At 33.2% G+C, this 23,724-nt stretch overlaps 1 protein-coding gene across 5 annotated transcripts in view; it reads left to right on the forward strand.

Annotated features, from left to right (window-relative positions):
* Positions 1-23,724, forward strand: part of LOC126821662 (uncharacterized) — a 68,269-nt gene that overhangs the window by 35,737 nt on the left and 8,808 nt on the right. Inside the window, exons 16-26 of one of the 5 annotated variants that reach the window (XM_050550129.2) lie at positions 719-760; positions 4,215-4,266; positions 5,308-5,370; positions 9,786-9,925; positions 12,394-12,480; positions 13,743-13,826; positions 14,659-14,736; positions 15,651-15,904; positions 16,339-16,385; positions 18,259-18,279; positions 23,381-23,489. In XM_050550129.2, the coding sequence (XP_050406086.1) occupies positions 719-760; positions 4,215-4,266; positions 5,308-5,370; positions 9,786-9,925; positions 12,394-12,480; positions 13,743-13,826; positions 14,659-14,736; positions 15,651-15,904; positions 16,339-16,385; positions 18,259-18,279; positions 23,381-23,489 (977 nt within the window). Of the gene's footprint in view, positions 1-718; positions 761-4,023; positions 4,267-5,307; positions 5,371-9,785; positions 9,926-12,393; positions 12,481-13,742; positions 13,827-14,658; positions 14,737-15,650; positions 15,905-16,338; positions 16,386-18,258; positions 18,280-23,380; positions 23,490-23,724 lie in introns of those variants that run through there. The other 4 variants (XM_056101382.1, XM_056101384.1, XM_056101383.1 and 1 more) reach the window with 4 other exon arrangements.

The raw sequence follows: 23,724 nt of genomic DNA on the forward strand, positions 1-23,724 counted from the left end.
ATATACCAGCACACTAATTTTATTACTTTTTTTACAGCAGGTACCGAGGGAGGGTCACCAACAGTAGAATATAATTTTACAATTAGATGTTTTAAATTTATTAGATTATTTTAAGGGATCTAGTCACAGGGACTATGGTCTGTGAATCAATGATAGATTTTTATAAATTAAAGGCTCAATACCACTCTTGTTGTAACTGAATAATATGTCCCAATCTTTATTCTGATCAACAAATTGTACTATTTTACAATATTCCAATTAATTGATTATACAAATTTCATCTTAACACACCTAATTTAAAAAATTGGAAAAATTCAACTAAATGATTTGAAAAGCCTGACGTAAAGCTTTTCAAATGTGACTTGGATTTAAAAATATTTTTGAACCCTTTGGATAAGTAAAATAGGATTTAATGGATAATTTACACAACAGGTAGGACACTAACACATCTAGTACTTAAAATAAGGCTATTTTTTATTTTCTGGAGCTGTCAACCCAGCAAGAGTGTTATTGTCCCTTTAATGATATCAGAATATCGGTAGAACAATGCTTTCATGGCAACACATGTGGCCAAAATTAGTCGAGTACAGTTGGGACTTGTAATGTAATATTTGTTTGTATTAATGATTGTTATGAATGGTGGTTTGCATGAAAGGTTTATTTTGTATAGCATCATATTCTAGTTAAGTCATTTCATCCAATAATTTTGTTATCATAGAGTGCCGTGTATGGAAAACCTCAGTCATTCCCTGGGAGTGAGGTATCAGTAAAATCGAGATTTTATTTTCGTTTAGTTTCACCCTATCTTTTATTGATGGTTGTAGCTTCTTTTTGCATGGTAGAATAGCGGAATGCAATGGAATGGAAAATCTATCTTTTTTTTAAAAAAAAATCTTTTTTATTCTGATGTAAATATTGTTGTTGTTTTGTGTCCCTATTAGGTGAAATATTGTATGAAGGTAACAAAATATAATCTAGTATAAAACAGTTCTTCTCCTTCATGTGTTTTGTAGTCTTGATTACTCCAGAACAAACTCGCTCTCTATTTTAACTGTAATAAATATTGGTCTGGATAATAGAATAGCATCGATTGTATATGCAAGGTCAAACAGATTTCACTTTACCGTTTTTGGGGAGAAAAAAAATGGAAAAGTAACCTTCACATTGTCGTGCATGTAAAAGAACCCATGTCATTTAGAATTCGATATAAGAGTAGGCCATAGTGCCGCTGTCCGGGCTATATTTCCCTCATTGCACACTACATGGTATATCTCCGTCTCTTCATTATCCCAGTTGGTGTGAAAAGTAAGTCGTTAAACCCCATTTCTTTTCACAATATTTTAGTTTGCAACGCATTCAGATTCCCTCAAATGACAACTGTCAGCTTTAACTGGTGGATTGAGATATTTTCCATTCAGTCATTGTGTATACAAGAACAGCCAATGGCCCAGGGATTCTGTTTTAAAATTTTACGTGTTGGAAATTTTTGGGGTTAAGTCAATAAGCTTCCATTCCCTTCAATACATTTCAGCTACAAACATTTCTTGTGTTGTATTCTGAATAATGGATGTTATTTTGTCCAAACTAATATTTATTGCAGTTAAATCAGAGAAAATTTGGCATGGAGCAATCATAACAATCTGTGTCCCTATTCACTATTTAAATTTACACTATCTTTTTATATCTCAAATCTTTAGTTTTAGATCTAAGATGAAGAAATTCTAAATAAACAATGACATCGTTTAAAAATGACAATAACAGTGTTTTTATATTTCAACTAGCCTTGTTTTAGATCTTTATAACACTATTAGTGGATATTTGGTGACTGGTTTAGCAAAGTTTGTCAATTCACAATTAGATTGAATTTTATTGGGGAGAGCGTTTAGTTTTTAGTTTTTAGTTTTTTTTAGATGTGCTTCATGTTATTAAAGATATTTTAGATGAATTTATAAAAGCTTTGGCTTGTTTTCAAATTAGTATAATATATACTCATATGTCTTGCTCAAAATAAAAATATTATTTAAACCCTATTTTTAAAAATTGTTAGGAAAGTTAGTAACTAATATTGGTTTGGTATTTTATTAATTACGTTACAGCTGATTGGATAGAAACTTATTTCACGATTATCACACGTAGTTGAATTTCAAATGTAATATTTTTATATTGTAATATATTTTCACCTCTGTCCATCGGTCAGTCCGTCGTCCACAATTGGTTGTGGACTCTCTAGAGGTTCAATTTCATAATGCTGTCCATTGGTCAGTCCGTCGCCCACAATTGATTGTGGACGCTCTTGAGGCTCAATTTATCACCAGAAATTTATACAAAGTGTTTATGTTCTTGAGATGAAGTCTCCTATTGATTTGCAGCATTTTCCAGTAATTGCTGTTAGAGTTATGGCCCTTTATCAATTGTAAAATTCTTGTGGAAGCTTCTAGAGGCTAAAGTTGTTACCAGAAATTTATACACAATATGTTTGTTCATGAGACGAAGACGACTATTGATTTTCAGTGTTTTCTGATAATTACTCTTAGAGGTATGGCCCTTGATCAATTTTGTAAAATTCTTTTGGGCGCTTATGGAAGCTAAATTGACGCCATATTTATGTTCATGAAGCGTATTGATTTTCAAGGAGTGTTTGGTGGCTGAGTGGTTTTGATTCCCTGCTTTAATGTGACAAGGAGTTGGATCACCTGTCCAACCTTGTGGGTTTTCTCTGGGTCCTCCGGTTTTCTCCCACTGCTAAAGAATCGCATGCACAAGCGAATTATTGAAATAAAATTGAACCATATGTTAGTCCCAAAATAACCCAGTTTGCGTTGATTGAACGTCAAACCCCATTTATCTGTCTCTCATTGTTTTTTAACGATTTCCCAAAATTAAATTTATCATCTGATTACCAATACGTATTAATTTTGTATGATAAAAGTCAACGCTACGACATGACTTGCTAATCTTGATGAGATTTTGAGGTCTTGTAAAATGCTCCCATTACCTACAAAAGAATAAAGATACAATCTGATTATAATACAGATCTATATTTTCTTTCGTTTTTTTATACTTACGATGGCCTCTACTACATGAAGACCTGACCCTATGACATCAGACATTTGATTAACCGATCAGCATTGATGTTACTAGTGGATTACCCACTGTTCCGTGCAAAACACGCCTAAAACTCGCCGTAACAGACCGTTTCATTGGCTAATCCCTCACATCATTCTGAACATGTCGGTGATAACAACTCTTCTAGATCCTAGTGTATTAAACAGAATCCAACAAATTTTTGAACTATAAAAAACGAAACGAAATAGGATCTGTGTTTTAATCAGATGGAATAAAAATACAACAACGCATATAAATTACTCGGACAACTTAGCTGTTGTGGACATTTTTCTAATTACAAAAAATCTGATCAGAAAAAAAAATATTTTTTCACTTTTATCACAAGTAGTTGGGATATGAACTTCTATTAGATTAATTAACATAATTTCAATAATAATAGTTTCGTCTGTGTGTACTCTTTTTCTAAGATTTAATTCCATTATCTCTAGTTCCCATTTATATAAATCTATTGAACAGTCAAACATTCGTAGTTTCTTTTTTCAATCCTATCTGTATGAATATTTAACTCAAATTCTGATTCTTTAAAAATAATTATTCTTAAAATATTTAAATTGAAATGAAAAAAATAAATTAAATGAAGGTATGTCATGTATACACTCATTAATTTTATTTTGAATTTTGTGTCTTTTAAAAACTTTATTCTTGAGTCTAATTCTTTTAAAAATAATGTATAAAAATATTTTAATTGAAATGAAAAAATTATGAAAACTGAATATAATTTATTCTTAAAATATTTTAATTAAAAAGGAAAAAAAACAAAACCAATGCTGTGATATATAATTTATAAGAGATTTAAAATAAAAAAAAAGCTTTATAATACTATATAAGGCTATGAAATGCATAAAAATGATTTGAATATTAAATTAAATAACATTTGTTAGCTGTGCTAGATGACAGATAACTAAGAACAGTTATTAAACTAGTAACAAATATAGTTTTAAATGCCTGATACGTACCATTGCATCAGAGAATACCTTTATTTCCCATGTGGTACCTGCATGTTGTGTGGTGGTATTTCGTGGTTTTGTAAACATTGTATAAATGTTTGTATTTAAATATGTATATATTGTTTGTTATATTTTATTTAGGGACCATTGAAAGCACCAAGTCATGCCCGTTATATGGACACCTACCTTGAAGGTATTGTATCTCATACAGACATCTGTATGTATTTAAATAAAATCAAAGATGTTCCCCCCTCACGCTTCATTACAATTCACCACCATATATTTATATCAATTTAACGAGCATGACCCTGTGAATCTTTTAGATCACCAAATTTGTGCCCCAGGCAAATTTGGGTCCCAGGTGAAGCTGGGTATCCTACTAGTAATTAATATAGTGGTTTTTTTACCTGGAACTGGTCTCGAAGCATTACTCATCTTGTTCTTCTAGCGGGTGATGCTGTGTGAACATGCAAATGCTCCTCCAATTTAAGTACAATCAACACGAAACCTAGTATCCTTGTTCCTTGTACAACTGCACATCATTTGGCAGACCTCAATTTTTAATATGATATCACAATTCCAAGATGGTGGGCAGCAACGATGTCGTACTCTGTTCCAAGTCCATATAGTACTATGTTCAAATATTTTTGTCGGCGTAACATAAAGGATAGAATGACTAGCAGTATTTTTGTGTGGTTTGATAACTTTATAGAATTACTAGAGGTATAGTCATAAACAAGAAGTATTACAACTAACGGTTGACCCAGTGTAACACGGGTCTAGTCATGAACCGAAAGTTGTATCACTCCAAAACTGAAAGTGGTAGGCCATCACCACCTGGTTTATGTTACTCCCTGTTCCAAGCTACCCCTATACACCAAGTTTCAGCCTCAGGACAACCCTGAACCCTGAACAGACAGACTAACAAATGACAGTCACAAATATTAGTATAGATTATTTCTTTCACCTGTAAAATAAATCTAGGGTTAGGGTTAGGATATTAGTATAGATTATCTCTTTCACCTGTAAAATAAATCTCTTTCACCTGTAAAATAAATCTCTTTAATTGAAAGTTACGTTAGATTTAATGATGTCTAATTGTTGGATAGAAAGCATGGACCACTTAACGTCTGTGGATTTCCACACATTTCACAGAAAAAAGTTTTATATTTCAAGTTTCACTGTATGTTAACAAATTGTTTTCCTGAAGAATTCCTATTTTTCATTTTTTCAGGAAAGACAATTGTAGAGTTAACTATTCTTCAAGGAAAAGATTTAGTGTCAATGGATAGAAATGGTAGGTCGTATTTACTTGTATTATTTACATATATTATTTTATAGGTTTATTTACTTGTATTATTTTAAATTCTTTAAATAGATACCAGAATAACGAGAACTCAACGAGAACTCAACAAAGAAGAGATTCATACACCAGTAATCATTGAAATATAAATAAAATGGAAAGGGTTTCACACAAGAACAATCGAATTCAATACTTTATTTTTATCTAAATCAGATAGGTTTAGCTCCTACCTTGTAGCAAGAATAATAATTAATAATTTTAATAATAATAATTTATCATTTATATAGCGCCGTATATCCAACACAAGTGTTGCTCAGTGGTGCTTTACAAACACAATTTGTAAAATCGAAAAATAATAAAATACACAAACATACCACATTTTACACAGAGAGACAAGCGATTGTAGCACATATAAAACACTTAAATATACATTATGCAACAGATAAAGATACATTGTGGGAGATAAGATAAAGAGATGGCAGTGCTCGCTATAATAGTTAAAAACTAGATAGTGTAAAGGTAATTTGCTGAAAATTTCAGTCAAATTGATCCACTATGAGCCGAGAAAGAAGCGGGTGAAATTTTTGCATAGTCTCAGTCATCATTACTAAAATCATTAATATAAACAGCATAGTCTCGATTATCCACTTTTTTTTATTTAATTATTAATTATCAACGGCCATTAGCGGCCTATAGGAATCTAATCCAGCCAACATCGAAGGCTAGCCTTGACATCGAGAGTTTATTATGGTCTGGATAAGTTAATTAATGTCTAATTGATAATTTAGATAACATTTCAGGCCTAAAGAAAGACTTGTAATAAGCAGATTTTGCTCTTGCATAATGCATGTTTAATATATAAATCAACACTATGCCTCATCACTATGTATAATAGAATAATACTTCAATTAATATCAATTCAACATTTTATATTGACATCAAATCACAGAAGATTAACTTCTCTTGTCACAAAAGGTTGACAGCAAGATGAATTTATACATAAATAAGTAAAAATTACTTCCAGTTAAAAAAATCAACGACTTTAACTTGTTCATTCTGCTATACAGGAAATGATAAACTGGATGTCTACTGACTGTTTCTCCAGCATCTTCAGATATTTTAATGTATATTTAAATAAGTACATACATTATTAACATCTGATGACGTCTATAGAGGGCAGATATAATGAAGTAAAATGGTTAATTTTTTTACCAGGACATATTTTTTATTTATTTATGTAAATAGATAAATATACATCAGTCATACAGTTTTATACAAATGTACAATAAATTTAGATTACCTTGACAATGGATTATATAAATGATAGATTACCATGACAATAATATCAGGGGAAATACAACAATATGATAATAATATTATATAATTGTTTTTTTGTTTATATAGTACTCGGCGAAGGTAATTAGCATGATATGTGTTGAGAATTTTAAATTATTATAACTTACATTACGATTGATTAATATTTATATTTTATGGACTGAAATTACTTTTTGGTGGGATCGTTGTTTGTTTTTTATTGTGTGGTCTGACCTTTTTGCGGTGATTTATTGGGAATATAGGGCCTTTAAAGCCACTGCTCGTCATTTCATTTGTCAGACAATATCTTCTTTAGCACAGAGTATCGCCTGTCCAACCTTGTGGGTTTTCTGCGGGTCCTCCGGTTTCCTCCCACTGCTAAAGACTCCTACGCGCAAGCAAATTATTGAAATAAAATTGAACCATGTGTTAGTCCCAAAATGACCTAGTTTGTGTCGAGTGGACGTTAAACCGAATTTCTCTCTCTCTCTATACTTTGGCACTGAGATGTACACAAATTGATTGTTTAACTTTTAAAGAGGCATTATGTAAAATTTAGAAAAAACATCTGACAGTTTTCGCTATAATAGTTTAAAAATAGAAAATGAAAAGGGAATTTATTGAAAATTATCTAATTCTGAGTGAATTTATAACTGTTCGAAGCATAGCATAGTCATGATTTAAATTGCTTCTGTGGTTACGATAATGAACAAAGTCTTGATTATCCATTTTTGAATTAAATCATTGAATGATGATCGTGTTTCAATCCGTTGAAAATCACAATCATCCAATGATCTAGAGAGTTGATTATGGGTTTGTCATGTGAATAAATGTTTAATTAATAGTTTAAATAATATTTGAGGCGAAAATAAAGATTTGCAATAGGCAGCTTTAGCTCTTGCATAATGCATCCTTAATTAAAGGAAGTATTTTCATGGTTTGGATTCAGTCTGATTAAAAAGAGGCCCATCAAAATATTTAAACGAAAATCACAGGTGGTAGCACTGTCTTGTTTTGACTATATCCTATATATCGTCAGTGGCGGCGCCAGGGGGGGGCAAGGGGGGGTATTTGCCCCCCCATTAATCTGGTCTGCCCTCTGTTTGCCCCCCCAATAATTTTAGAAAATAAAAAAAAAGTATTTGTGAAACGTTTCGGTAATCAATACCTTCTACGGTGAATAAATCCCACATCCCCACTCAGTCATAAACTTGCATGTTGTAGAGCATTTCCGACAGTCTATTTTTCAAAATTTTCTTGGCGAGGTCCCCAATGGACTCGCTACTTTGGCGCTCACAAGGGGAATTCGTTGAGGTTCGCAAGTCCGTTCATTTGACATTTTGTTCTCTAGTTGGTTAAACTAGTGATCAGGCGACGAAAGGTATCCTGGCAGATCTATTTATCTCGACGATCGGTGCCTGATATAATACTGTAAGAAAGCATTTCCGGCAGTCTATTTTTCAAAATTTTCTGGGGGAGGACTCCCTACTTTGACGCTCATGAGTGGGTTTCGTCGTGATTCGCAAGTCCGTTCGTTTGACACTTTACCTCATCGATCAGTGCCTGAAATACTGCCAGGCTGCATTTCCGACAACCTGTTTTTCAAAATTTTCTGGGGGATGCCCCCTACCCCTAGTTGAAGCTCAAGCCTTTGCCCCCTTAACCTTGGACTTTGCCCCAGCTTTGCCCCTCCAATCACCGACGGCTGGCGCCGCCACTGTATATCGTCTATATTATTTGAGACCAGGACAGTTATGCAGGAAGAGGGCCTGGCAAGGGGCAATGTATGGTTTTTCGGATGGGACAAAAAAACAAGGTTTCATGTACACATTGGTTTGCACATAAAAGATATCTTGGCAGTTGGAATTTGATATAAGAGTAGGCCGTAGTGTCGCTGTCAGGGCAAAATTTCCCTCACAGCACACTGTATGGCGTATGCCCGTCTTCGTTAGCCCAGTCGAAGCAGAACAGTAGGACGTTCAACTCCATTTCATTTCATTTATTTGAGACCGAATGTTGTGAAATTTTCATTTGTATTTGTAAATATTGAATGGAATTATGCCAGACTGATATTCCTTGTAGGTAATCAGAGATTTTAGGTGGTTTCAGTGCCGTGGTTATAAATTTGTGATGTGATTAGATAATATTAAACAAACCAGAATAGCTGCATGCTTATTTGCATGGATTGTTTCAACTTGAGTTTCAAATTTATTAAATTTCATTTTAGTACTAAACATCCGAGACTATAATGAAAACCCCTACAAGGTTAGACTGAAAACCCCTACAAGGTTAGACGAGGGTAACGTTACAAGCTTAGTATCCAACCAGGCCTTGTGATCATCCAACCAGGCCTTGTGATCATCTATACAAGTCATGTACAGGCTAGGCATCTTGTAATAATAACAAGCCTTGTGAATGATCATCTATACAAGCCATGTACAGGCTAGGCATCAAACTGGTAATTTGAACAGTTAACAAGCCTTGTGAGTGATCATCTATACAAACCACGTACAGGCTAGGCAGCAAACCAGTGATTTCTAATAATAACAGGCCTTGAGATCCACAGCACATGTGTTGAACAATTCAGCCTCCCCGATGCAACACGTCTTTATCCAATAAAGCAATGAGTAGTCAGATAAATTGATATGGTTGTGTATCCTTGACCAACACAGACGGATTATCTGGCTTGATTTGTCAGATAGTACCTGAATTTAATATTTTATAGAATTAAACCTTTTTATTGGTAGTTAAAATCAGTGATTTAAAGGCTTGGCCAATGAAACAGCTGTATTCTTAATATTTTCATAAATAAGTCCCTGTGGTGATAGTGATCAAGTGAAAGTAAACTTATTTCAACTGATAGTATATTTTAATCATGATAACTTCCGTATATATTTAGTAACTTATGGTAAACAGCTACTTATATATTTATTCTTATTCTTCGCAATGTTGCCTAAATATTTTAGTAAAGTTTATCCATATAACTATGTGGTCTTGTATTTTGAAATAACTAGATTTTTTTTTTTTTATTTGAACCTAACAAGATTTATTTTCTTTTATAATTTCACCCTAACAATATTTGTATTATTTTTCAGGATTCAGTGATCCATTTTGTGTTGTTTTGTTGGACAAGAAGAAAGTTTTTACAACTGGTGTCAAGAAGAAGACATTATTTCCTAAATGGAATGAAACAGTCACTTTAGAATATCCAACAGAAAATTCGGAAATGGAAATTGTAAGTGCATGTTTTTATATTTTGAAATAGTCGGACAGATTCTTAAACATACATTATGCAAGAGCAAAATCGGCCTATTGTAGGTCTTTCTTTAGGCCTGAAATGTTATAAAAACTATTAATTAGGCATTAATTAACTTATCCAGACCATAATCAGCTCTCGATGTCAAGGCTTGCCTGCGATATTTGTTGGATTACAGTCCCATTTGCTGCAAAACTTTCCTTCGTGATTAACGATTAAATGGATAATCAAGACTATTAGTTTTGTCTTATCGACTTCAGTAATGATGATCGAGGCTAAGCGGAACTTTCATCCGCTTAGTTCTTGGTTCATAGTGGATCAATTTGACTGAAATTTTCAGCAAGTTGCCTTTACATCATGTGGACGTATATTGTCGTCGCCCCTGTCCGTCCGTCCACAATTGTTTGTGAACAGTCTACAGGTCACAATTTTTATCCGATTTCAATGAAACTTGAAATATAGGTTTATCACCCTAAGATCTCAGTTCCTTTCGATATTGGCATCTATCGGACTGTAACTTCATGTACGAAAAATCATGTTTTTGGCTTGTGAACACTGTAGAGGTCACAATTTTTATCCGATTTTGTTGAAACTTGAAATGTAAGTTTATAACCCAAAGATCTTGGTTCATGTCGATATTCTCGCATATCAGACCGTAACTTCCTGAATTATGGCCCCATGATTGTATGTAAAGATGCGATTTTTGGCTTGTGGACCCTATAGAGGTCATAATTTTTATCCGATTTAAAAAAACGTATTAATATATCACCGTTAAACCCTAAGGACGGTTGAGTTCGAATTTCGTGAAAATCGGCCCAAAACTGACAGACAAAATGGCCACCGTTCGTTCTCAAATAGCGTAAAAATATGGTATATCAAGGTTGTGGACCCTATAGAGGTCACAATTTTTATCCGATTTTGTTGAAACTTGAAATGTAATTTTATAACACAAAGATCTTGGTTCCTTTCGATATTCGCGCATATCGGACCGTAAATTCATGAATTAAGGCCCCTGATTGTACCCAAAAACGTGGACCCTATAGAGGTCATAATTTTTATCCGATTTAAAAAACCGTTCGTTCTCAAATAGCGTAAAAATATGGTATATCAAGGTTGTGGACCCTATAGAGGTCACAATTTTTATTCGATTTTGTTGAAACTTGACATGTAAGTTTATAACCCAAAGATCTCAGTTCCTTTCGATATTCGCGCATATCGGACCGTAACTTCCTGAATTATGGCCCCTGATTGTACGAAAAATCACATTTTTAGCTTTAAAAAATCATATTATTATATCACCGATACACCCTAAGGACGACTGAGTTCGAATTGCGTGAAAATCGACCAAAAACTGACAGATAAAATGGCCGCCCTTCGTTCTCAAATAGCGTAAAAATATGGTATATCAGAGGTTACAATTTTTATTCGATTTTGTTGAAACTTGAAATGTAAGTTTATAACCCAAAGATCTTGGTTCCTTTCGATATTCACGCATATCGGACCGTAACTTCATGAATTATGGCCCCTGATTGTACGCAAAATCGCGTTTTTTGGCTTGTGGACCCTATAGAGGTCATAATTTTTATCCGATTTAAAAAAACGTATTATTATATCAGCGTTACACCCTAAGGACGACTGAGTTCGAATTTCGTGAAAATCAGCCCAAAACTGACAGACAAAATGGCCGCCCCTCGTTCTCAAATTGCATAAAAATATGGTATATCAAGGTTGTGGACCCTATAGAGGTCACAATTTTTATCCGATTTAGTTGAAACTTGAAATGTAAGTTTATAACTCAAAGATCTTGGTTTCTTTCGATATTTGCGCATATTGAATTGTAATTTCCTGAATTATGGCCCTTGATTGTAGGAAAAATCACTTTCGTTTTAGCTTGTTTTCTATCCATCTCTCGAAAATGTGGGCGTATCCTGCCTGGCAGCCGCTGGTTAACTATTATAGTGAGAACTGCCAACTCGTTATCTAATCTCCCATAATGTATCTTTAATTTGCTCTGTATTTTTACCCTGTGGTGCTTGGACCATACATGGACAAATTGCCATTTTCTCGTTCTCTTCATATCTTAAGGACAGATCATTTGTGACCGAACTGAACCGTTCATGGCCGTAACTTGACGAAGCTAGCTGAAAACCATGGACATGTTCTAGATGGAGATTTAATGGTCTACAGTAATTTTACATAATTTGGTTATTTTGAAACAAATATACAAAGATTTTTAATTCTATAGTTACAGTGCACTGCAAGGGAGGAGAATTTAATATTTTTTATATTTCCATGGAAATAAATTTGATGTAGTTTTATTAATTTCAAGGACGTAGAATGTTGATCACTGAGTCTTCTTGTTTACGGTTCAGATCTGTTTGTTGTTGGTAAGTGTATAGTTTAGAGTTGTCTCCCCTTCTCAATGTATTGTAATGTTTTAATTACAGGATGTATATGACAAGGATATACTGGGTAAAGATTTTATGGGGAAATTATTTGTAGAACTCGACAAGTTGAAGGAACTTTCACTGAAGGTAAAATATGTTTAATTTTATTTCACGCTTTATAAAATTCAAAATATTTCTGTCTATTTATAGTCTTTTGGAAATATCAAAATCAAAATTTAAATGGAGTTTAATACCTAGCTACTAATTTGATATTTTACGATGATAAAACTCGATACTTACCAGTTTATTAGTCTCTATAACTAAATTTGATATTATAAAGCTGTTGGTTATTGTATCTTATGTAGCCGAATGCAGTTATTTCTTCAACTTCAGACTTCGTTGTCATCACGAGAAAACATTGTTAAACATGCATTGGGTGCACTGAGTGTTCAAGTACTTCAGCATTGTGTTAGATAGAAATTTTGAACCGACGTTGGATTATATACGTTCTTTTACTTGGAATGATTACCTCAACTAAATTGTTTATTTACAAAATAAGCCTATAAGGATTGAAGCCGAAGGTATTATTGCAATGATTGACTCTTTGATGGGTTTCTTAATCAACGAGTAATAATTAACCCATTGTAATTTAGCCGAAAGTAGATTGATTTATGATATCTAGTGGCCGGTTCATCGTTTTACCAATCAGCTTGATTGAACATCATAAGCTTAATCCGACAAAAAACAGTCGATTAAGATCCTTGGTGCACTCCTTTTAGAAATTAAAATATTTGGTAAAAAAATGTGCGGTATATAGACTGATACTAGTGTATATGATTCTAATAACTATAGGGTGCTTATCCACCAGACATCGAGCAGTTCACAATTCATGATTTAGATATGAACTTTGGTTGTTTCTCTGTCAAGATGACATCCATAAAACATTTAAATCAGATAATAATACAATCCTCTTGACGTAAATTTAAATTAATATTAGACAGAAAGGACATTTTATCTAGCCTTATTAAACACTCATCAAACGTAACTCTGATAAAATTGGCTAATTCTTGACAATGGATGAAGTTAGAAACTGATTATTTTATATCTTTATGATGGTATGGATTCAATCTATTGTTGATTTGAATCAAATATCATGATGAATCTAAGTGATCAGGGGCCAGTATGTTAATAAGTCATTAACAGTTAACGGAGCTTTAAGCAACCGGCCCCAGGGCTATCCAAAAACTAGCTCCTATGAGATATAAGCAAAATTTAAAAACAGAATAATAGTAAGACAATACTGTTCCATACTTTTTTTTTGTAAAACTCTAATAATAACAGACTACTATGATAGATATTTATATCTGTTTCCACCTAGGGTCATAACATTTTACTTGTATATTTTACAGGGAACATCAGAGTGGTTTTCATTGGATCGAGCTAAATCTGGTAAAATACAGTTACGATGTTCGGTGATATCTAAAGATATGGTAGTAAGTGGTTGTATTGATTTGATTATTGTAGTTTGTGTGTAGAACTTGTATTGATAGATTGGATTATTGTAGTTTGTGTGTAGGTAGTATGATACCGTAAAACAACAAATTAATGTGAGCTAGAAATTATTGCTTTAGGTGAGACCTGTCACCAATTACTGGTAATAATTTCATGAAGTAATAATTTCATGATGTATTATTAACAAAGCATTAATTTTTAAAGCATTAATTTGATGTGTTACAGTATCCTAGTTAGATTAGTATGATATATTATTATGGTTTAAATTCTGTCAAGCATGGAAATATTACGTGCATGATTTACCTCTTTTTTCATCCCCTTCAGACAATACCCAATCATACAGGTTTTTGGAAATAGTATTTTGTTTTGCATTAATCTCATTTTTTTTTTAATCCATTTTCTTTTTTCAGTCTTTATATTTTATCACTTGACATGGTAGCACACTAGATTTATTTTAAGTAATGTTTTTGACTATTTTTATTGTGTATCTATTTCTTTCTGTACAGAGTTCTCACTTCAGTATTATTTTCCAGTCTTGACCAACAAGACTTGTCATAAAACTATAGATAAATTTTAACTTTTATGTGTAAAAATACCTAAAAATATTTTTTCAAAAATGGGTTTATGCTAGAAATTGTCTTATTCTTTGGCAAAGATATCATGACATCTGTGGTAAAGAAGATTTGTTAAGAATTGGCCGTGAAGTGAAGGCTCTGTTTCTGTATCATTGATATGATCTTGTAGTGTAGTGTTTATTTTTAACTTTAGTTTTTTTTATTTCATGTAGATGTGTATATTATTTTTTTTCATTAGAATAAAGACATATCATTTGATGTTACATCAAATAGTGAGGTATTTGATTCATCAATGGAACAAACTCCTCAAAAACAGGTTTGTCATCATGGTTCATTTAAACACTTTATCTTTCATGTTAAACCTCATTTCATTCATTCATTTGACGTAGTGGTGTGAAATGATAATAAATAAATAATATTAACAATATTTCATTACGCAAGGGAGTCCGTAGCTCTCTAACCAGGGTTCAATCTCGTGATTTTCCGGCATGCCCTCATCAATGTAGCTGGACAGAGGGCTTGGGCAGGGAATAGTATCTAGTTGAGGTCCTGTGTACATGTTAGCATGCACGTAAAAGATCCCTTGATAGGTGGAATTCAACTGATGTCTAGGTTTAATTTAACTCTTAGCACACTGTATGGCGTATGCCCGTCTTCATTAGCCCAGGTTAGGAGCAGAACAGTAAGACATTAAACCCCCATTTTATTCATTGCTTAACTATTCAGTTGACTCAGAAATAACATAGACGCCAGAAAATTTTACCATTTTGGGTTGTTGATGATATATACAATATAACCGTGTTTTCACTTTAGATTTAAAAACTGACAAATATTTCCTGCTCCTTCTAGAGAGTATAACGTACATCTTCAATGATTTGTTTAGCGTAAAAATTTAAAACAACTATTACTTTTCAAGTTTCTGGTGGATATGCATGATTTTATAAATTATACAGGAACTTTCTTCAAGTTAACCAACCTCTTCAATATTAGGAATATTTTTTTAACACGTGACCCAATTATATGGATTACAAGTTACTTAAAAGTTTATTTCTGGTGACGTTTCGACAAGGGTTCTCTTGTCTTTATCGAGCCAAGGCGAGAGGAGAGAAGCCCTTGTAAAAATGTCACCAGAAATAAACTTCTAGGTAACTTTTATTCCATATAATTGGGTCATGTGTTATTTTATTCAGTTAATAAATGCCGGTAAAACAATGAATATTTTTTATTCAGTCTCAGATACCAACCATGTCAACAGATAATGGCCACATGATTAATGCCCAAAATGATTCGGACGCCCCGCAGTTAAATCGTAAACAGTCTGCTACACTAGACGTCGGCCCGAATGTACAGTTACGTCGATCTGGATCAGATATAAACGTGAATAACAATACTTCCCGATCACGACCAACACAGAGTTTCAATGAACATGATACACAGAGTATGGGAAGACGAGGATTCACTGGTGGAATGCGATCAGCTGGCTCGTAAGATAACTGTCACTTTTGTATGGTAGTCCTTCGTATGGGACAAAAAACTGAGGTCCTCCGTACACATTGCCTTGCACGTAAAAGATCCTTTGACAATTAGAATTCAATATAAGAGTAGGCCATGGTACAGCTGTCGGGCAAAATTTTCCTCATAGCACACTGTATGGCGTACGCCCGTCTTCATTAGCCCAGTTCGGAGCAGAACAGTAGGACGTAAACCCCTTTTCATTTCTAAACAAGTCATGCTTGTGATCAAAGGCTCATGTCTAGTGTTATTTTGGATCTGTTTCTTTTTTTAATTAAACTGTTAAATAATCAGTTAGTTTGTACATATTAGCATGGATTATGTTGGGAGAATTTTTAAATTTTCCGACAAATACAAATCATGCTTTGTTACTCTAAGTTGATATTTATTTATTGTTGTATTTCAGCGTTAATTCTATTGCATTTGGTGGAAGGGGAGATAATCTATCAGTTGGTAAGATATCAATCAGTCCACCCATAAATCAAATCATATTTCTCTTCATTTATTTATTTCTACTGGACATGAAAAACAAAACTTGATAACAGATTTATCCATATCCAAAGATGTATTATTGAAATGGGAGACTCATAATGTTCTTGATAATTGAATTTCCAAACTGAAAAGAAATATTATTAAAACAAATTTTATAGGAGATCCATGTTGTTTTTTTACTAACATTTCCGATCATATAAATTCATGTTGTTCGTCATAGACGAAAAATCATTTAAAGATACATTATGGGAGATAAAATAAAGAGATGGCAGTTCTCGCTATAATAGTTAAAAACTAGATAGTGTAAAGGTAATTTGCTGAAAAACTCAGTCAAGTTGATCCACTATGAGCCGAGAAAGAAGCGGGTGAAATTTTTGCATAGTCTTGGTCATCATTACTAAAATCATTAATATAAACAGCATAGTCTCGATTATCCACTTTTATTGATTTAATTATCAATTGCCGTTAGCGGCATATAGGAATCTAATCCAGCCAACATCGAAGGCTAGCCTTGACATTGAGAGTTTATTATATGTCTAATTGATAATTTAGATAACATTTCAGGCCTAAGAAAGACTTGTAATAAGCAGATTTTACTCTTGCATAATGCATGTTTAACGCAAATTTATTGACTAATTGCTATTATAGAATAGAAGAGTATAACTTATATGCCTTATCCAAAAATGGATTTAGTCTTTAGGAGTCTATTTTTGATTGGATATTTAGGCTTTAGCCACTTTAGGAATATATTTTTGATTGAAAAAATAATTGAAAATCTACATGAAGAAAAATCTGTTTATCTTGAAGCTAGCTTGTGCAGCACAGTTTATTTAGTTTATTTCCTAATATCCAAATTTTGTTTTTGTCCTCTTTTTTTTTTAAGAATACGTGTAATAATTTCCTATTAGTGAATCCCGCTTGAGGTTTTAGGTGAATCCCCCTTTAGGTTTATCGGTTTAAGAATTTTATAACCATTAGTAATGCCTCCTATTTGTTTCCCATCAACTCCCCTGTGTTGTCTTTATGTTCAGAGAATTTATAAAGATGTTTGTCGAGTCTAGTGTTATTTTAATATCTCTAAGGTTTCAGTAGCGCAATTACCTCAGTCTAATTTGAATATCTCCAAGGTTACGGTATAGTGCAATTACCTCAGTCTAATTTAAATATCTCCAAGGTTCCGGTATAGTGCAATTACCTCAGTCTAATTTGAATATCTCCAAGGTTACGGTATAGTCCAATTACCTGAAATCCAACATCTCGGCTTTAGATGTATTAGGCAAAAAACATCTCACAAATTTTTGTTTACTGACCATCAAAGTTTTAGTTTTTTTAGCCCACACCCCTGTTATACAGTTCTATTGGATTTGAGGCTTCATGAAGATCAAAACATCTAATTCGCTGTCATCCTTGTTTCTGTAACCTATTTTATTTAACAAATGGTCATGGATCATTGTTAGAATCAGGGGGAATGGTTTTATTGATAAGCTTACATAGTGGAAACAGGGGGAATGGTTTTATTGATAAGCTTACATAGTGGAAACAGGGGGAATGGTTAGTAGTTCAATTGGTTGCTTCGAGTAATAATTAATGAGAATTGATGACAATTAATAATTAACTCCTTTAATAATCCATTTCTGACTGGACAGGCGCCATAACCTGGAAACCTGGACTGTATATTGGACTGGACAGGTGCTTCATTATTTGTAACCTGCCTACCCTCCATTAAAAATATTCCATAAAATTATAATTAAAAATAATTATTTATTCATGCAGCATTCTAAAATATTTTTGCACCCTGCTTACAGTAGATTTTGTTTACTTTTGCTTTGTTTAGAAAAATCAAAGTTGAATGATGGTAAGATACCATACAAGTGATATTTCTCTATAACAATAATACGTTCGTATCTGTCTAATTAAAACCATTTTCATTATGTTTAGTTCAATGGTCACAGAAGTTTCAGTCTAGTTGCTTCTGAATTACTGGATGATTTTCCACAAGACTAAAGCTTTGCCTGTATTTAAATCACAGTTGAATACTCTGAGAATTAGACTCTCTGTTTAATGTGTATATAAAAATTCTTTAATTGCGCTTTGAACAGGCTTTTAGATGGATTTATTTCGTACGATCAGAAATATAATAGAACAATATAATATGGTTTTAATTAGACAATTTTATCATGCTGCTTGTGTATATTACACGTCATCTCATCTCCTTGTTTGTTTTTTTATTTTATTCCTGCTTACAGTCATATTTTATTTCTAGTCAATTTGGTTTTATTTTATAACGTGTATAAATATTTTATTTTAATTTCAATAGTTTGTCAATTTCAGTTCAAAATATATCAGTAATTCCAATTTATCCATCATTAAACTTATCTTGCAATCTGATTAAAACACAGATCTGGAAAAGGTGTTAAGTAACCCGCGTTCTGGTTGAGGGATTAGGTAATGAAATTCTCTGTTGTGGCCAGTTCTTGGCATGCGGAGCATGAAACTGTTGGTAAACATTCTCAGCAAAGACAAAGTGAAATACCCACTTGAAACATCAACACTGATTGGATAATCAAGTGTCATAGGGCCAAAAGCCACTTTCATTGCCCCTGACATGACCTCCCACTACAATTGGTCAGATCTTCATGTAGTGTAGGCCATCAAAAGTATGAAAAAATGAAACGAAAAATAGATCTGTGTTTTAATCAGATTGACTTATCTTGCAATTCAAGTCGCTAATTGTTAATTGAAGGATTGTTAATTCTTTACAAACTATAACATCGTTAATTGAAGGATTGTTAATTCTTTACAAACTATAACATCGTTAATATCAGTAAAAAAAAAGATGGCTTAATTTCCTTCAAAGTACCTATATCTTTAGAATTAAAGTATTCAATTTTAATGGCTGATGTCATTTAATCACATAACAGAATTTAGTGCTATATTAATTTTAACCTTGCACTTTGCTTGTACTATCCAGCTGTACAATATCCAAACGGACTTAAATCTGGATGGACAGAAATATAATATAGAACAAACAGTCCAGTATGCCCCTTTGACACCTTTCTGATTTTTGTGTACGAATCTCCACGACACACAATTAAATTAACTGTGCTAATTGGCTTTCTCGCGTATGAATATCCGTGAATGCCCATTTGTATTAGTACAGTCCAGTACAGCAGATCTACAATGCAGTACGACAGAGAGGAAACAGGTTATAAAACTTTCGTAGAATGGTATAAGCGCATGTCGATCAATCATGCACTGTAAATTTCAGTACAAATATCCACTATTGTCTGAAATTTTCACATTGTAGCAAATCTGGGTGTGACAGAGATGTTTAACTTGAGAGACAGTACCTACACAATAGAATAGATACAATTCAGTTCTGTTGTATGGGAGGGGGTAAGCAAATTGACTTATTGACGAACACAAGAATAAAACATGAATCAAAGTGAAGAATGAAATTACAGGCATAAAATCACATCAACATCAAATCTGATCAATTTAAATGTCACATGTGCATTGCAAGCTTTTGCTAACACATTTATTCCCTAAAGATATTTTATAAATAATACATTTACGAATGAAATACTCAATATGTTGCATTAAGTTATATTTATAGCACGGCTTTCATGAGTTAAGGAAAAGAACAAAGAACAAAGGAAGATTTCCCATCAATGTTACAAATAAACCTGTTGAATGTTGCTAAGTGTGCATTACAAGCCTTTGTTAAAACATTTATTCTTTAAAGATTTTCTAGAAGTATCGATAATCTATTTGAGAATTAACTGAACAATATCATGCATTAAATAAATCACCCTGTCATAATAAATAAATATTTTTAAATTGATTGCCATTATTATTAAGTGTGCATTTATGTAGTGTTTTTATTTTGTCTTTTGCTTTCTGTTATGTTTTTTTTTTTTTGTTGTAGCTTAGAATTCCGTGATTTGTTAATTTATTATATATATACCATACCATCTTAGAATTCCATCATTTGTTAATTTATTTATATTACATCAACACCATCTTAGAATTCCGTCATTTGTTAATTTATTATATATATACCATACCATCTTAGAATTCCATCATTTGTTAATTTATTATATAAACACCATTTTAGAATTTATTTGTTTAGTTTGAAGGTCAGCACACATCACAGATTTATTTGTTAATGGATTAGTGAGTATGGTAATACAGGCCTCATTCACGAGAGCTTAAACTAGCCTTGTCATTGGCTAAAACCATCAAATTTGTACTAGTATTTTGATCCTTAACCAATGAAATGGCTGCATCCCGAACATGGAAATCCCGGGTTTGATCTTTGTATTGGCAGATAAAGTTTGTCAGGATTTTCTACCTTGATTTTCTCTTGTCATTGACGTACAGGATGGGAAAAGGTTCACCCACGTACTCAGATCATTGGCGTGCATGTAAAAGATCCCTTGACAGTTGGAATTCGATGAAGAGTATGCGAGAATGCTGCTGTCTGGGCAAAATGTCCCTCATAGCATTTGCCTGTATTAGTGCAGCAAAAGAGAATGTTAGTGAATTATGATTGCTGGTTCATAGCTCATCCTGTATAGCCAATCTGAAACCTTGACCGACTGCGAACAAACAAATTATTAAAATATACCATGTGACTCAATGAGTAAGGCACAGGCTCGCTAATCAGGAGGTCCAGCTTACATTCCCTTGTTAACCAAGAATCGTGGCTTCCACACGTCAATGGACCTGGCAAGAAACAGCAAATAGTTATTTGGCTGGTATGAATTAAGAGGTTCAGTGTAGCACCGCTGTCCAGGTAAACTCTCCCTCATAGTACAGTGTATCAGCATGGTGTATACCTGTCCAGGTAAACTCTCCCTCATAGTACAGTGTATCAGCATGGTGTATACCTGTCCAGGCAAACTCTCCCTCATAGTACAGTGTATCAGCATGGTGTATACCTGTCCAGGTAAACTCTCCCTCATAGTACAGTATATCAGCATGGTGTATACCTGTCCAGGTAAACTCTCCCTCATGGTACAGTGTATCAGCATGGTGTATACCTGTCATCAGTGTTTATACAGAATAGTAGGACGTTAAACCCAATTTTATTCCGATTTCGGGGCTTGGATGGCCGAATGGTTAGCATGTGCCAGTTGTATCATAAGGTCTGTCTTTCAATCAACTGGTGTGGTTTCGATTACCCGATTGTACGTGACAAGGAGTAGAGTCGCCTGTCCAACCTCGTGGGTTTTCTCCGGTTTCTCCAGTTTCCTCCCACTGCTAAAGACCCCTAGGCACAAGCGAATTATTGAAATAAAAATTGAACCATGTGTTAGTCCCCAAATGACCTGGTTTGTGTTGAATGGACGTTAAACTCCATCCCTCTCTCTCATTTCTATTTCAATGGTGTGTGCAGACTTGTAGTAGTTGTCTTGTCGGGGTTAAAGATATTTATATATATATATGGTCAATATTTATATAATCATGTAATATCAACCATCAAATCTAGAATGGTTAATATAATTCATTTTTATTGTTTAAAATTCACTCTTTATTTCTTTTTTAATTAAGAAATATTTCAGAAATAAATCAATGCATGACTCAATTTTAATATTTTTTCATCTTGTATATTTGTTTACTTTGATATATAGCAGACAGACTGATCCACAGGCACTTAAAGGGATTAAAATAAAACGTCTTACTACTGCTATATATTATATCTGTAGTAAGAAGTTTTATTTTAATCCCTTCAAGTGCCTGTGGATGAGTCCTACTTAAATATCTAAAATATCATCCACCAAGGGTTTTAACCTTGATCGAATATATACAGGCTGTAGAATACAATTACTTTGACTAAAGGCTTCTCTCTAGTCTTTATTGGGGGGTTGGGTGGCTGAATGGTTAACGCGTGTGTGTTGGATTAAAATGTCTGTCATTGATAAGTTCATTAAATGTAATATGCTTGCCAGGTTGCAATCTATACTAGTTATATATAAAGGTCAAGGTCAATACAATGCACAAAGTTTTATGTTTTATTAAAACGTGCCAAACGGCCTGCCATATCACTAAACAAACAATCAAAATGTTCGACACTTTATTGTGGGACCCAAGTGTATTAAGTAAACATAACGCGTAAAATTATGGATAGGCACAGAGCTTTACACTCAAAAAATTAATTTACATGTTGTTAATGGTTACGTTCACTGGGGCTTTATTTATCAAATCTTAAACTAAGAATAGAGCTGTTTCATTGGCTGAGAGCTAAATTCTGCGCTATGAATGGAAATGATGGATTCTTGAAATATTTAGTATAAGTACTAATGAATAAAACCTGTGCTTTGTTAAAGATACATTATGGGAGATTAGATAAAGAGCTGACAGTTCTCGCTATAACAGTTAAAAAATAGATCACGTAAAGAGAATATGCTGAAAATTTCAGTCAAGTTGCTCCACTCTGAACCGAGATATTAGCGATTGAATTTTAGGCCTAGTCTTGATCATCTTTACTAAAGTCGGTACAATAAAAAACATAGTCTCGAATATCCATTTTGACATTAAATCAACCATCAAAAAATATACAGTATTCAAATCCAGTAAATATATCAGGCTTGCGATTGTATTGAGAGTTGATTATGGTCTGGATACGTTAATTAATAGTTTATATAACATTTCAGGTCTAAAGAAAGATCTGCAATAGGCAGATTTAGCTCTTGCATAATGTATGTTTAATTGTTTCTTTAATTTTGTGCAACCTCGTGGGTTTTCTCCGGGTCCTCCAGTTTCCTCCCACTGCCAAAGACACGGCTACGCGCAATTGAATTATTGAAATAAAATTGAACCATATGTCAGTGCTGAAATGACCTAGTTTGTGTCGAGTGGGCATTAAACCCCATCTCTCTCTCTCTCCCTCTATTTAATTTGATATTTATTATTTTGGTGATAAAATCTTTGTACTTTGTTGTTAATTACAGGTAGCTCTATAGCAGGTGATAAAGTATACAGTGTCAAAGGTCAAGTTCTACAGGCTAAAGGTTTAGTTAGAATGACCAGTGAAATTTATTGTAAAGTAAGAGTGGATCAGTAAGTTTATGACATTTGTTTGTTTTTATTTGGCTACAATCAAGATATTCTGATTGTCTAATCGATTTTAAAATGGACGTATTTAACACCTGTTTCCACCAAGGTCATATCGTAGATCAAGATATTATTACGTGAAAATATTTAGAAAATATATTGTCATCAGAATTAAAGTAGCTAACTCAATATCATCCAAAGTCTTCGACATTGAAAACACAAATTATTTGTAAATTTAAAT

Source organism: Patella vulgata, chromosome 5 (assembly GCF_932274485.2).
Source record: "Patella vulgata chromosome 5, xgPatVulg1.2, whole genome shotgun sequence".
Lineage (NCBI taxonomy): Eukaryota > Metazoa > Mollusca > Gastropoda > Patellidae > Patella > Patella vulgata.